Source organism: Carassius auratus, unplaced genomic scaffold (genome assembly GCF_003368295.1).
Source record: "Carassius auratus strain Wakin unplaced genomic scaffold, ASM336829v1 scaf_tig00033307, whole genome shotgun sequence".
In the NCBI taxonomy this organism is placed as follows: domain Eukaryota; kingdom Metazoa; phylum Chordata; class Actinopteri; order Cypriniformes; family Cyprinidae; genus Carassius; species Carassius auratus.
This window is the reverse complement of record NW_020526069.1, coordinates 22,501-38,872: the sequence shown is the minus strand read 5'-3', so window position 1 is coordinate 38,872 and position 16,372 is coordinate 22,501. Positions and strand designations below refer to the sequence as shown.

Genomic DNA, 16,372 nt, shown 5'->3' with positions numbered 1-16,372 from the left:
ACAGTATGTTGATTTCAGAATGTCTAGTAAGAATAGTAAGTAAGAATCATTTCTTTACTACTGCTACATTCTGTATAGCATACATCAACTGATTGCTTGTATCATCGCAAATTATTTATGCATGATACAAAAAAAATGTCTTATTACAAAGCATCGCTAGTTTAGCACAGTGTTTAGATCCCGGTCTGGTACCTGGATGTTGTGAATGATGGCTTTGAACTGAGAGGAGCGCTGCATCCAGGTGTTCACCAGCTCCATGGCCCGGTCAAAGTTTTTCACATACTCGCCGTACATCTTCAGGAAAGGCGCCAGTTTCTGCAGGATGTCCCCGATGCGGGGGTTCAGATCCCTGAGGAGAGAGGCGGAAGTCAAGGTCCGTTCATCATTTGTGTCCCAACTCAATGAGAAGTTCACCCTTCCCTTTCCAAAACTGGACTGTTTTATGGAAAACATATGTTGCATATGTCCTCTGAAATCAAACTCCATTGAAACTGTTCTAGTTATGTCCAAAAGAAAATTGATGTAAGTCTCTGATTTCATCTGATTGCATGAGCCACTGTAATAAAAATTTAATAAATAAACCTTGTTAAATAGTCAAAGCCTTTAACAACACTTCAGTTTAACACTCTATAATTTTCTGTTATGTTCCAACTCTACTATTTAAAATAACATTCTATATTTAGACTAATCAAATATTTTTCAATGGCGTTATTAATAATTAACATGAACATATTTTTATGTAACTAGCTCTTTATATAATATTAAATATATATATATATATATATATATATATATATATATATATAAATATGTCCAAGTTTATCCACGAATACATAGTGTATACAGTATACACTGCTGTCAATATTTTTGTCTTGTTTTCCAGTACAAAAATACATTTACTTGAGAAACAAAATTTCCTCAGATATTGAAGTGTGTAGAATAAGTCTTGTTTTCTGAAAAGTTAATCAAAAACTAAGTCAGCTTTTGCTTAAAGAATAAAATAAATATCTCCCAGATGGGTAGGAAAAATAATCTGGTTTCCTTCTGAATGAAGTTTATTTTTCTAAACCCACTGGCAGATATCGTCCAGAAAACAAGACTTAATATCTTAAATGATTTTGCCTTTTGGGTAGACCTGTCTTGTATTTGTACTGGAAAATAAGACCAAAATACTGTGTAAGAATCTTTTTTTTTAATACTACTACAAACTATATGTGACCCTGAAACACAAAACCAGTCATACGGCTCAATTCCTTAAAATTGAGATTTATATACCATCTGAAAGCTGAATAAATAAGCTTTCCATTGATGTATGGTTTAGCCAAGATACAATTATTAGAAAATCTGGAATCTGAAGGTGCCAAAAAATCTAAATACTGAGAAAATCACCTTTAAAGTTGTCTAAATGAAGTTCTTAGCAATGCATATTATTAATGAAAAAATACTTTTTGATATATTTACAATAGGAAATTTACAATTAATCTTCTGGACAGAGAAAGTATAGAGAAAAAATAGAACATTAGAAACATTACCATTTTACCATAATAAAATCGCTATCACAGTCCCTTTCTTTCTTTCTTTCTCACCATTCCTCCATGCGCTTCTCCAGCGCTGGCAGCAGGAACTGCTGGTGGAAGCAGTAGATGGAGCAGATGTTGGAGAAGATGCCCATGACCACCTCACAGGGGAAGGAGCTGCGAGCTCGGGCCTCCTCCATCAGCTGGGCGCAGAACACCTGGTCCAGGAGGTGCAGTCTGGACACGTAAGCCTTCTCCGTATGCAGCAGCTCATTAGCAATGTTAAACACCCGCTGCTGGACTGACAGCTGCAAAACCAGAAAATGATGGCTGAATAATGAGTCTGAACACTCCTGTCACAAGAAGCTGAAGAGCATAGTATAAGTCTCATTCTGAAGATTTACTTCTAATAGTAAGAACATTTAAAAAAAACATTCAAATGTAATAAAGTTATATGAATGAATTTAGAATATACTTTAGAAGTATGATAAACTGATCTAAAATTTAAAATTTGATTTAAAAAAAAGCTTCTTTATATTGTTAATGTTTATATTTTAATATATATTTATTTAATAACATAAACCATTATTAATTGTATTTTATTATGCATTATAATTTTTATTATTCATGAAAATGAAAATAAATTAGAAAAAATATTTATGATGTAAAAATGTAATTAAATAAAAAAATCTTTTATAATTGTATTAAATTAAAATACAAGCAAAATATAGACATATATTTAATAATATAATGTATGTGTGAATTCACATATTAAAAATATGTATTTTAATCAGGGTTTCTTGTAGCAAATTTGTAATTTATCCTTTAGAATTAATTAAGATGTATTTACAATATGTAAATAAGTCTTTGGTAATACCCAGGTATTTAAAAGTAAGATCATATTTCATAATTTTCCCACCTTCTGAATAGTGTAGGTAAACAGGTAGAGTGTCTGAAGGAAACACACTTCTCCTCACCTCAGTGGAGTCTTGTCGTTCAGCTTTAGGCAGAGGTTGTAGGGCCATGGGGTTCATCTCACTCTCGTCCCCGCTGCCCTCCTCCATATCACTGTCTCCCTCTGAGTCTCTGCCGCCCTCCACACCACTGGCCCCGTCTCCTTCGGGCCCCTCGGCATAGCTGCAAGGAAGCCCGGGCCCTGGGCTGCAGGGGCAAATCTCCCTCTCGTCCCCAACAAAGCAGAGCTCTTCGCTGTGTGAGGGCGAGCTGATGCTGTCAATACCACTGTCTCTATTGGCCAGCTTCCCATCCATCTGTGACGGAGGGAGGGACAAGCGTTCCGAGGGGATCTCTGATTGGTTGGCTGTAAGGTCCCTCGTTTCCATAGTGTCCAGCAGTTTATCAGAGGCACCATAGCCTGATTCCATAGAGAGACGCTTTTCTGAGCAGGAAGCCCCGAGTTCACTGTCATCCTCCTCGGTTTCGTCCACCTCTTCTTCCTCCTCCTTTTCTTTCTCGACCTCGTCCTCAGCCAGCGGCGCCTCTAGTGGTTCCTGAAGGGACGTGCAGGGCAGGATGAACTCCGAGGGTGGAGGGCTAAAAGGCCCAGACGCGGCCTGCTGTTCGGGGACCCGTGGGGTGCACATCACTCCCCCGGTGATATCTGGCACAACGATGATCTGCTCCCTAAAAAAAAAAAAAAGAGAGATAAAAAAAAAAAAAAAAACTTTATTCACATTGCATACGGCAAACATGTCTTAATATGTGTATAGAAATATTTAAAAAACATCACATTGTGAGCATATTTATTATTAAAATAATAAAATAAAAACTAAATACATTCAATTAAATAAAAAAAATAAAAAATTCGACTATCAATATCCTTAAGACAAATATTAACTTTAGAAGCAAATCTGCTAAAAAAAATCTATTAACATCTGTTTTTACTTCTTTACAATTCTTCTACCCAAACAATACTTCACTAAATAAATAAAAAATATATTTTGTTTAAATAATTTAAAAAATAGCCACTTTCTCTAAAAAAGTCTTAATGTCTTACGCAATTCTTATCAATGACATATTGCTTTACCTTAAATTTAAAGCCAAAGTAAATTAAAAGCTTAATTTAGTAAGATTTATGCTTAAAAAAAAGAAACTCTTTCTAAAAAAAAAAGAAAAATTTCAAAAAAAAAAAAAATGTAAACATTTTTATGTTTATGCCTTTTTTATGCAATTATGCTTCTCAAGTACATAATGTTTTGAGGATTTTTAAATATATTTTACTAGAAAACATGTAAAAAACATTAAGTCAAATACATTGATTAATAAATAGATCAGTAGTTATGAATAATAATCTAAAAAGCGGCTCCAGTGACAAGCGTTTGACTGACGGTGATCTCTCACCTCTCAAACTTTTCGATGAGTGAGAGGACACAAGTGGGGGAGGAGCTTCCCTCTGCTCGCGGTAAGGTGGCGTGTGATTGGCGGGGGTCGGCAGGGAGAGGGCGGGAGGGTGGTGGAGGTGGGAGGGGTTTATCCGGGGGGCATGTCCTTCGAGCACTCTTCTGCTGTAGATGAGGGGGTTTCGGGGGCACTGAACGAGACAAAATCAATCCTCAAATCAATACAGTGAGACTGGTGCACAATCACATGACCGCATGATAGACGCACACCTATATTAAATTGGAACAATAGGGTAGAATAACAAGTACTTTAGATTCCATTAGATTCCATCATATATATATATATATATATATATATATATATATATATATATATATATATATATATATATATATATATATAATATTTTAAATGATTCATGAGGTCAAAGACAATTCAGTAAACACAAGAATAATGGTGATGTCATTTTCATTTCAAGGTTTGCGTATATTTAAATATGCATATAGACTACCATTCTAAAGATTTTTTTTTTACTTTTTGCTATGAATTTAAGAAATTTATAATTTTATTAATTTAATAAACAGTAAAGATTTTTACACAATTACCAAAAATTGCTTTTCAGAAGGATAATATAACACTGAAGGAGTAATGATGCTGACATTTCAGCTTTGCATCACAAGAATAAATTGCATTTTGAAATATATTAAAATAAAAACAGTTATTTCAAATTTTAATAATATTTCACTGTTTGTACTGTATTTTTGATCAAGCAAATGCAGCTTTGGTGAACATAAGCTCCTGAATCTAATATGCATATGTACTTATTTAAGTCAACAACAAATTTACCGCCATTCCTTAAACAAAGCTATTTTACAGCTTCAGAAGACTTGAAATATGGCATAAAAGTTCCCTTTTTGTAATTTTTAGAGCTTGTTCACGTTTTTTGTGAATTGTATAGAAACAAAAAGCTTGGACATTCTGCATTTTGTGTCATATTGGTGAGTAAATGATGATAGAAGTTTAATTTGTGGTTGAACTATCCCTTTAAATGTACCTTGAGGCTTTGGCCCAGGTAAAGGTGGGCGTGTTTTAGTGGGTGGAGGCGGGACGTCCTGAGGTACGTCCTCACTTGTGCCATTGCAGTGCTGTGTTTCCAGGGGTCCAGGGTCAGAGCAGAGGCGCTGTGGGGTCTCATGGGCTCCGAGGCAGGGGCCTGGCTCAAGGGACAGACTCTTGGTTAGCAGCTGTGGACTGGTGGATGATGGGCCTGACAGAAAGAGAGAGTGCAGACTCGCTTGGATTTAGAGAGTAAAGGGAATCTGAATAAAGGGAAGAAACCATGGCTGATGTTCTTTATCAGTTACAGCCCATAACTTGTCATTGGCTCCATTTGAGTTGGTTTTGGCCAAAATGAGACTTGTTTTTAAATTCAGATTAGTTTGAGTTGAAATACACCACTCTCTCTTTCATAGCCAGAGCTTTGTGATTTAACAGCAGCATGTACACAATACAGTGTGTTCCCATCAGGGTCGTAAATGTGAAGAAAATTGACTTTGGCAAGAAAATAAAACAGTTACTTGTAAGCGATGTGAGTCATTGCAAATGATCGACCAAAACAGTCACAATTCATGCATTTCCTAACAACTTTTAACATCAGAAGATTTTGTAGGATAATGAAAGTTTTTCTCCAGTACAACATGGGAATGAAGCCACTACAACAATGAGAAAAAAAAAAAAATAAGAAACACAAACCTGATGTGCTTATTTTCATTTTAACAGAGAGACAGACTGATTCATATTAAGTGGCATAATGATCCGCGTTGTTTGAACGTTTGAGGTCAGTACGTTTTAATGTTTTTAAAAGAAGTCTCTAATTGCTCACCAAGACTGGATTTTGCGATGCAAAAATTCAACCCACTGCCATTTAAAAAATAAAAACTGTCTCATCATTGCAAGCGTTATAATCTCAGACAGCAAACACTTCAAGTATCAACAACTGAGAAGAAAACATTGGGCAAATTCAATTCAGTCTAATTTAATGGAGCCGGCTGGGCGTAATGGATTTCAGTTTGACTGAGGGATATGTTTGAATGCCAGAGATCATAAATGTACAAAACGTTTTCACACAAATCACCTCTGGCTCAACAAACTGTGAGTCCAGATCCAGTGATAAGTCCAAGTATATATACTTCACATCAGTCTTGGGCTTCAATTACACACTTCGTTTGTGCTGACACAATGTGAACATGACATCAAACTGTGTAGAGAGACTTCTGGGTAAATAGGGAGAACGGTTGAGTGCTCTGTGCCCGTGTTAGGCCATCGTGTGCTAAGTAGGTCAGTGTGTTAAAGTGCCAGTCACTACTGTGTATATTTGCCTGTTCAGCTCAATCATTGTAACACCTCATAAGTTTGGATCTAGTGACATAAAAATCACAGGCTACAAACATTGCACATGAAAATACGATTTGAAGGGCTTTGATATCAAAATGAGCACGGACAGGAAAAAAATCTTGTAGGAATTTCTTAAAGTGGTACAGTCGGGTCAGATGGTCAGCAGACCCGCCGTCTAGATGATGTTGCCATTTTAAAAAAAGCTTGTCCGTCCCCTTACAAAGAGTTAATTGGTTCCATATGGTGATACTCATACCAGCTAGTGAAGGCAGGGGGCTGAAATGACTTCCACATGCTCCACCAAAATTACTTAAAGGTGAAGAAAGACTAGTGAGGGAGAAAACCAGCGTTATCCTAGCCGCAGATTTGGATTCGCAGCACATGTTGTTTTTCCCATGTGCTCTGGAGTTCCTGTACGGGAAAGGGATGTGTGCTGTGACCTACAAGCCTGTTTAAGTTTGATGTATTAAATATGGATCAAAAGAACAGGCCCATCCAAAACACAGTATAATGTTTTTCAAATTAATCTTTAAAAAACTTTTTCTGTTATTACAAATAGCAGGATTACACTATGCGTCATGAAAGCTGCACAGGTACACGAAGGTTGAGGTATTTATTAAAGGGGTAATCCACAAAGTCCAAAAACAGGTTAAGGTCATAACACAGGAAATCAGTCCAAACAATAGTAATAGGCAACGGATGATCTGAACAGGCAGAAAAGCAAAACTAGGACTCAAGACGCAGGAGAATCAGACAAGAGACTATAAAAAAAAACAATGCAGACAGAGAGAACCGGGCTTATACAGGCTGAGCTAACAATGCTAATGTTAGCTCACCCTGCCGTTATGAAACAAAAATATATTGCAGTATATTGGAAAATATCATGTAATATATTAGGGATATATTCTTAAAATTATTTTTTTTTTCAATATATTGCAATATCTTGAAAGCGGCAATCATTTGTATATTTTGCAATCTATTATATAATATATGTATCATCAATATATTATTAAATGTATTCAAATATATAAAATATTAGAAAATAAAAAGGGAAAATAATATATTACAATATATCACAATATATTTTAAGAAATATATTGGTAAATACATTTTCCTTTCGTAAGGGTGAGCACTCCAGCTGAGATGGTGATTGTGACACTGTGCTTTATAGTCGATATGTATTCTGGGTGGCAGTTATATATATATCATTTAGATACTTCTACGTTTTTTTTTTTTTTCTTATTTAGAATTTTTTTTTTTTTTAAGTTTAGAAATTGTCATAATTGTTTTTGTAATTTTTATTAGATTTTTAAAATTTCTATATATATATATATATATATATATATATATATATATATATATATATATATATATATATATTTTTTTTTTTTTTTTTTTTTTTCACTTTTAGTTATTTCAGTACATCAAGTTGTATGTGAAAATGAGAAATGTTGCCTTGGCAATTAGCTGGAATTAATTTTTTTTTCAAATTACTAAAATAAACTGAATCATAAAACAATATATACAGTACTACAGTTTATTAAATGCAATTATTCAAGTACTACAATTACTATAATAAGAAAATTATATTTCAGTCTTTCTACTTCAAAATGTAATGTTTAATTAAATGTTACTTGTCAGTTTTTTGTAATTATTAGTTAAATAGTTTAATTGCATCATTTCAAAATTTAAATGTAACTATCTGCCAGTGGAAAATTGTTCATCTAGATGCTTTGAAAAGAAAAAAATCATATTGACATACATGAAGTGTAATACTTAGTGTAAGCAGTTTGTTCAGATACATAACCCATATATGAGCAATGATGCCACTATAGTTAGTTTTGTTTAGCTTAATGCTAATTATACAAGCTCATTGCCCAATATAACAATTTAATACTTAAATTAACAGAGATGAACCCAGAAACACACTGTTTCACCTAACTAGTTTCTCACATGGTCTGTGAAACAGACTTCTTTTTCCATAGCAGACAGAAAAAAAATCTTTCCATTTACAGGCACAAAGCCTAAAGTCAACCGAGGCACAAAGTCATCAATACATCTAAACAGACGGGAAAATTCTTCCTGTATGGCCAAAAGCGTGCATTTGAATGAATACTAGGATTGCATGCTCATTCTACAAACTGAAAGCCATCATTGTACTTGTACCTTACATGTGCAATGACAATAAAGTTGAATCTAATCTAATCTAACCATAAATAAAGCACTGCTGAAATACGCTTCATACAGGCGCCTTCTCTTCTGAGAAGTTTACTTCTGACTGACTGATATTCTCATGCTCCATTTCTCCTGAAGACAGAAAGTGAAGACAGGGGCTTTTAGGGCCATGAAGATAAAGCAGAGACACACACACCGGAGTAAAAATATGCGCTACTGCTCTTCAATTCAGAGATTTAAGATTAATCCTTGACATGCTTTGGCAGCAGTTTATTAAAGGAATACTTCACCTCCAGTTCTGTCTTCACCCCCGTGTCACTTCTAATCCATATGAAAAAGAGAAGTTATGGTTTCCACCATCACATACATGTAACCAATCCCATAAATGTCAAGATCAGGCTTCTCATATCATTAGCAAAATATTTTGACAAGAGGATGTTGATTTTTACAATTAATAACCCTATATAAGCTCTTTGATAAAGTAGTCAATCCAATGATATCAATTACGTTATGTGTCTGATGTTATAGAGAGCAATACATAAAATGCATTACCATTCTAATACATGGACTTGTAGAGTAGAAACTCCTGTATAATTCACTTTTCATCTTCTACGGAATCAGCTTCTGGTTCAAACAGACATGGCTGAATTAATCGAGTATTGCAGTTTGTCACTGTGTCAGCTGCTGTGATTGAGTGGAGGCGGGGACTAATTTGCATATTCATGAATCTGCCTATATGCTATGATATTTTTAGGCATGCAGAAATTACTTTCACAGGAAAAAAATGCTTAAATATGTCATTTTGATTACCAGTTTGATCAGTAGATCAATTTTATGAGATAAAATAAATGAGTTACTTCACATGAACCATATATGAGCCAATATCACATAAGCAAGAGTGCTGTTTTTCCAGAATATCAGCACAATTGCAAATGTTATATTGACATTTAACATTTACAAGTTAATATTGCGAGCTACATTTTAAACATGAATATTGTCTTTTTTGTACTATTTGTCCACAGCTGCATTAAACAGCCTTTTTAAATACACCTAAACACCACTTTGGAGGCAACTTCTGCAGTGCAAAGATGGATTTGGTTGATACCAATTTTATGTGACTGGTATTATTGTCTTTTCACTGTCTGAATTTATTTATTAAATGTAAGAATCATTTTTTTGACATACAAAATAATGCATACTTTTAAGGTTAAATAAAATTCCATTATAAAGGTAAAAGATCCTGTGGAAATCAGTTCAAGGGGGCAAATATTGCCTCGTAGTGGATCGTATTGAACTCATAGTTAATTTCTGTCACTGCTGTAAACTAACACCACACATACATGAAAAATATGAAAAGCTTCAGTATAGTGAGCTGTCCATGACAGGCCTAAACCAATCCAGGTACACAGCAAAAATATTTAGCGTTTGAAACAACATAGGGTGACTAAATGACAGAATTTCCATATTTTTGTTTAACATGCCTTTGAGAAACTCAATTCCAATGAGAAGTTCATGTCACAGATGGTCTGTAAGCATCCTCTGAACTACCCATGATTCAATAGAACTTCTGCCTCACCAGCTTCCCTAACAAAACCACTTTAAAGACATTCACAGCCAGATTTACTATTGACTGTAGCAGTTTGCATTTCAATAAGAACCCGTGGGTTCACTTCGAAAGAATTCCCATCGTAAAACGAAAGTTCCAAGTATGTGTTTATACGGTCACAACTGAACCTAAAAGAAACTGCCAACCTGGCTAAAACCAGAGGAAAACATTTCAAGGTCATTCTCTGAGTGTGAAATCGGGACATCAGCGCACACCTCGTGCATAAGCAAACAGGATGTACCTGCACCTGCACTGTAAGGAAGTGACTATTAAAGACATTCAGGTCCCAGGTCAAATTCTTCTTCTAAATGGTGCCAAGAGGCCTGTAAAAAATGAGCTGTGGTCTGGTGTAGACAGGTGGAGGTACTGCTGGCAAGGCACTGAGGCACAGAGGACTTGTGTTTGACAACCTCTGCAGAAATCTCCACCCCATGGGTCTGATATCAGGGTATTGGCTATATCTTCACCATTCAGATTGATGTCTACACTATAAAACCTCACAGAAACACTCTTATTTGAATGATGACGGACTTCGCAGCTTGTCAGACACGTATTGGCTTTTTACACTGGTGAAAAAAAGGTACACTGAAATAAAAAGTGTAGTGTAGAAACATTAAATTGCTAGTTAATTTCACAATGAATAATAAAAAAGTCATTGTTTACAAGTAACACTGAATAAAATGTGACATTTTTGAAGTAGAAAAACTGTGAAAAACAACTTTTTACAGCATATATACACAATATTCAAACCATGTGGTTTCCTTCTCAATTATTTACTACTGTTTGGGGTCAGCATTATTTATTTTTTAATCATTATTTTGGAAGACATTAATACTTTTATTCAGCAAAGATGCAATAAATTAATCAGAAGTGAAAGTAAAAACATTTCTAATGTTACAAAAAATTCTATTTTAAATATTTTTTTTTTCTTTTTGAATTTTCTATTAATCAAAGGAATCTGGAAAAAATGTACAATACCGAAAATAATAATATATTTTTTTGTATTAAATCAGCATATCAGAATGATTTCTGAAGGATCATGTGACATTGAAGACTGGAGTAATTATGCTGAAAATACATTCAACGTAAAAAAAAAAAAAATCACATTTAATTCTACGTGTTACTTTTAATTTCTTTGTAATTATTTGTTAGTATAATTTACTATCAATTTCTGAGTAAAAATTGTTCCAGGTAAATCCTACCTACACCAATGTTCTTGGCCTGTGGTCTTCTATGCTTATGTTTTGGAACAAAGATAAAATAGGACGCTTGTGGTTAGAGACGTCAGTCTGTGATGTCTATAGATTAGGGCTTCCTCGTGTAACAATAACATGACCAGTCAGAATCTGATCTGTCAGTCAGCTCAGGATCAATAAGACATTTAAAACCACATCACTTTGCTGATTCATCATCTTCTGTGACTTTTCATGAATATTTCATGAGCTCGCCGATATGGAATGGAAACAGGCTCCTCAGAAACACTAGACATCAGTTTTAATACTCATCTCAACATGCAGAGAATATAAAGAGTAACAGCAAGCATCAGACCGCTGCAGCTACAGAAAGAAAGAACTTTTTCTTTGATAAAATCTATTCCACAGTGAGCTGATGGATGTGTTGAAACATAAGGACTATTTTTATCCTGATCAGAAGCATGTGCACTGACAGGACAGTCAACACACAATCCAAGCCTCAGCGAAGATTTGCTCTCATCCAAACATGGCCAAGACACAAGTGAGGATGACACTGCATAACAATACACAGCCTGTGAAGCAGACAAACAAGTCTTTATCACAGCACACGAAAACCTGTCCAAAAATCTGCAGGGAAACATAACTGGAATCTTTGGAAGGTTTAAAGCAAGACATCACAGGTGAAGAGGGTAAACATTGTGCTAAAAGATATCACCATACTTCCCCAGTTGATTGATTAAGACTTGTTTTGGAAGGACTGTTTTGTATTGCAAATGTTCTGAAATGTTATGTTTGAATATGTTAATTAGCAATGTCTAATTAAATATGCACTCATTTTATCAGTCAATGCACTGCATGAAGGCCACTATAAGTTTTCAGGGAAATACTTTCAGAAGATGCACTTGAATGTAGTTTATTCATTTCCTAAATTGCAGCAGTCCGAAAGAACGCATCACTAATGTTTGATTTTTTAAATATCAGATTCTCAGCTCATCAATTTGAATGTATTTGAAGAACAGAAATCTGAAGATTGCATGCATAGAGACAGGAGTTCAGAATGTAGATATGAATAAAACTGAATAGTTTAGTGTATGCAAGTGCTACTGAAGTGGAGATTTCTGACTCAGTGAAGGAGAAACAACTCACAGTCTTTAAAGATATGTAGTGTAATTGAAATCTACAAAAGCAAATATACTGAACACAATTATAAATGCAACAATTGTTTTTGTCCCCATTTTTCATGAGCTGAACTCAAAGATCTAAGACTTTTTCTATGTACTCAAAAAGCCTCGTTCTCTCAAATATTGTTCACAAATCTGTCTAAATCTGTGTTAGTGAGCACTTCTCCTGTGCGGAGATAATCCTTCCACCTCACAGGTGTGGCATATCAAGATGCTGGTTAGACAGCATGATTACTGCACAGGTGTGCCTTAGGCTGGCCACAATAAAAGACCACTCTAAAATGTGCAGGTTTACTGTATTGGGGGGTCCGAAAACCAGTCAGTATCTGGTGTGAGCACCATTTGCAACATATCTACTTTGCATAGAGTTGAACATGCTGACATATATGCCGATCCAGAGCATCCCAAACCTGCTCATTGGATGACATGTCCGGTGAGTATGCTGGCCATGCAAGAACTGGGATGTTTCAGCCTCCAGGAATTGTGTACAGATCCTTGCAACATGAGGCCGTGCATTACCATGCTGCAACATGAAGTGATGGCCGTGGATAATGGCACAATGGGCCTCAGGATCTTATCACAATATCTCTGTGCATTCAAAATGCCTTCAATAAAATGCACCTTATTGTCCATAACATACGCCTGCCCATACCATAACCCCACCGCCATCTTTGAGTTCAGCTCATGAAAAATGGGGGCAAAAACAAAAGTGTTGCGTTTATAATTTTGCTCAGTTTAGATAAATTGCAATAAAATCAACATGTTTTACATGTTTCCTTTCCACTAGTTAAAAAAACACATTATGAAAAGCCAAACAGCCCAAAATGTCAAAATTGACCAATGCATTAAAAAACAATATATATAGGGTTGATCATCCAAAACTGACAATTTGCTTAAAATGCTCACTCAAGATTAATTTGTTTCTTTATTAGAACGGACTTTAAGAAATTTACCATTACATCACTTGCTCACCAATGGATCCTCTGCAGTGAATGGGTGCCATCAGGATGAGAGTCCAAACAGCTGATAAATACATCACAATAATTCACAAGTAATCCACACCACTCCAGTCCATCAATTAATGTCTGGTTAAGTGAAAAGATTTGTGTTTGTAAGAAAAGAAATCCATAATTAAGGCGTTTTAACTTTAAACCATTGCTTCTGGCCAAAAAAGTCCTGTTATCCTCACATATCAAAATCCATCAACATATTAGTTTAGGGATTATTTTTTCACTTGTAAACTGTGCTTGATCTGTGCATATTTCTCTCATGATTCAGCTGAGATGACTTTTTTATTGAAGAAAGCTTTATTCTGGATAGAAGACTTATTTTTTAGCTGGAAGCAACAGTTTAAAGCTAACAACATCTTGATGATGGATTTATTTCTTACAAACATGCAGTTTTTCACTTCACAAGACATTAATTGATGGAGTGTTGTGGATTACTTTAATTAATTGTGAAGATTTTCAGCTGTTTGGACTCTCATTCTGACGGCACCCATTCACTGCAGAGGATCCATTGGTAAGAAAGTGATGTCATGCTGAATTTCTCCAAATCTCCATATACATCTCGGATGGCCTGCATGCTAATACAGTTTCTACAGTTTTAATTTTTGGTGAACTATTCCTTTAAGAAAACTACTGCAGTCAGAACTACAGATGCTTAAATACTCTATTATGTGACCCACTGAAGGTGGTCAATAATGTAGATTAAACCAGGCGTAGACATCTGTGCCTCTAAAGGCTCCGTTAATGGGTCAGACATCAGCAAAACACTGCACGCATCTGCCACCCAATCTCCTATATAAATCTAAACAAATCCACACATCAATCAATGCACTGCATGAAGAAGCCACTACAACACCAGTGCATGAAAGTTAAGTGTTTTCAGGGAAATACTTGCGATGCTGAAAGTTTCAGAAGTTGCACTTGAATATAGTTCATTAATTTCCGAAATGCAGCAGTTTGAAACAACGCATTGCTGAAATGGATACTGTAGTCAGGCACACCCACTCTATGGTGAGTTGACAGCCAACAGGCATTGTTTTGATGTATCATACAGAGCCTTTTGATTTTTATAATAACAGATTGTCAGCTCATCAGACATGGTATGATGAAACCGACATTGCATTGACATAGCCAGTCCCTGACAACAACATGGAAACACAAACAAACACACCTAAAGTGCACTAACGATGGCAGGTGCATGCTGTTTCTGCATCGTCAAAATAACCTTCAAAAGGCATGTATACTGCAAACACAGGGGAAGCCAACAGCAGTAGTAGTGTCCTGCACACACACGCACGTCTACATGTCAGGCTGCACTACATGTCTCCCTACATTCATGTGCAGCAGTAATGATGCACCAGTCTGTAAAATGAAGGTGAAGCACCAGCGGTATTTCACAGACAATTCAAAATGTGCATGAAGGTGTGATTTATCATGTGCACAGGAAAGGTGCATGTCATTAATTTTACTCCATTGCATATAAAGCCCATCCCCCTCCACCAAAAATAATGTAAAAAATCTGGATCAAAGCATAAACATTTAATCCAAACCCAAAATACACATTTTATGACAATGCATGATGAAAACAATCAAACGCCAATACAAATTATGCAAAAAAGGACGATGGTGAATACACGCACTTTACATACTGACACAGTGAACTATAGAACATGCATGTATAAAATTCCCACCATGATGGTGTGTATATGATGCTGCAGATGAGCAAACATACAACACTGCATATGATTAAACTACAGTTATTGACACAATTTCGTTATTAAAACACACATTAAGCTTTAATATGTCGAAATAAAATATGAAATACAAAAAAAAGGTTCTTACCCCGGAGCACACTGGTTTTATCCATGTACATCGCGCAGCAAAATACGAAACCAGTCATTAAAATACAGAACGGGGAGACACAATCCCCCCCAGTTGCTCAAAGATGAAATAAAGACCTAATAGATACAATTAACGGTAAATAAACGCAAACCCGGTTGCTCCTCCGGTCTACCGGCGAACGATCTAAGGCGCGAGGAGCGTCTGCGCTCTCACGCGCATCTCCAGCGCCTCGAGAGCACGCGCTTACTACACAAACCCGCCGCAGAAATCAAGCTAATCACACCGAAACGACGCTTAAACCAACATATAAGAGGTTTGAGCATCGGTGGCCATGATGACACCGACAATGCGGATACGATAAGGAAATAAAGTGCACCCTCGCGCCCCCCACCCCTCTCCGACTGCCCTGACACACACACACACACACACACACACACACCCGGTCCCTCCTCCCATCACCATCCTCAGCTCTGTTTCCTTGACAACAGTTTAGAGGGTTTAGTTTGGACTGTGTGTATATTATGATACCGATTGTCATTCAAATAATAATAATAAAAATGATTCAATTATTTGTGTCCCTGAGTGTATATTCTATATTCTACATACTTGCAAAAAGTGGGTTGACAACGAACCCTCTTCCACAGTATATTAGGCCTACATTTACATCACACTTATTCATTTGTTAAAATTATTTTATACAAGGCAACTCACAGTTAATTTAAGGAATATAATTTAATATGTTTTAGGATGCACAATGTACATAAGGGATGCATTAATGTGTGTAAGTTCTCTGTGATCATGACCTCATGACCATTTGCTTGAGTCAATGTACTATAGCAATACAGTGATGATATCAGATAATAGTAAAATTCATATACTTCCTTACAGGTACTCTCCAAGAAAAATGTTACTGTTAGTATCATAGTATATGTCTAGTATAAATCTAAACAAATATATTTAAATAAATATATATAAAAACACAACATAAAAAACATGTATATGTATGCACACTATGTATGTACATGCATATACATACACACCATTTTAACCATTTCTGCAGCTTTGTTACTGCACTTTAATCTAATCTTTAAAAATA

General features: G+C 35.6%; 1 protein-coding gene across 4 annotated transcripts in view; it reads right to left on the bottom strand.

Moving 5' to 3' along the window:
- The window catches only part of LOC113081182 (FYVE, RhoGEF and PH domain-containing protein 1-like), a 47,367-nt gene that overhangs the window by 11,881 nt on the left and 19,114 nt on the right, over positions 1-16,372 (bottom strand). The window contains exons 1-6 of one of the 4 annotated variants that reach the window (XM_026253247.1): positions 15,277-15,695; positions 4,933-5,145; positions 3,879-4,068; positions 2,495-3,161; positions 1,587-1,825; positions 193-349 (exon numbers count right to left, since the gene is read on the bottom strand). In XM_026253247.1, the coding sequence (XP_026109032.1) occupies positions 193-349; positions 1,587-1,825; positions 2,495-3,161; positions 3,879-4,068; positions 4,933-5,145; positions 15,277-15,334 (1,524 nt within the window). In that variant the 5' untranslated portion in view covers positions 15,335-15,695. Of the gene's footprint in view, positions 1-192; positions 350-1,586; positions 1,826-2,494; positions 3,162-3,878; positions 4,069-4,932; positions 5,146-15,276; positions 15,696-16,372 lie in introns of those variants that run through there. The other 3 variants (XM_026253248.1, XM_026253245.1, XM_026253246.1) reach the window with 3 other exon arrangements.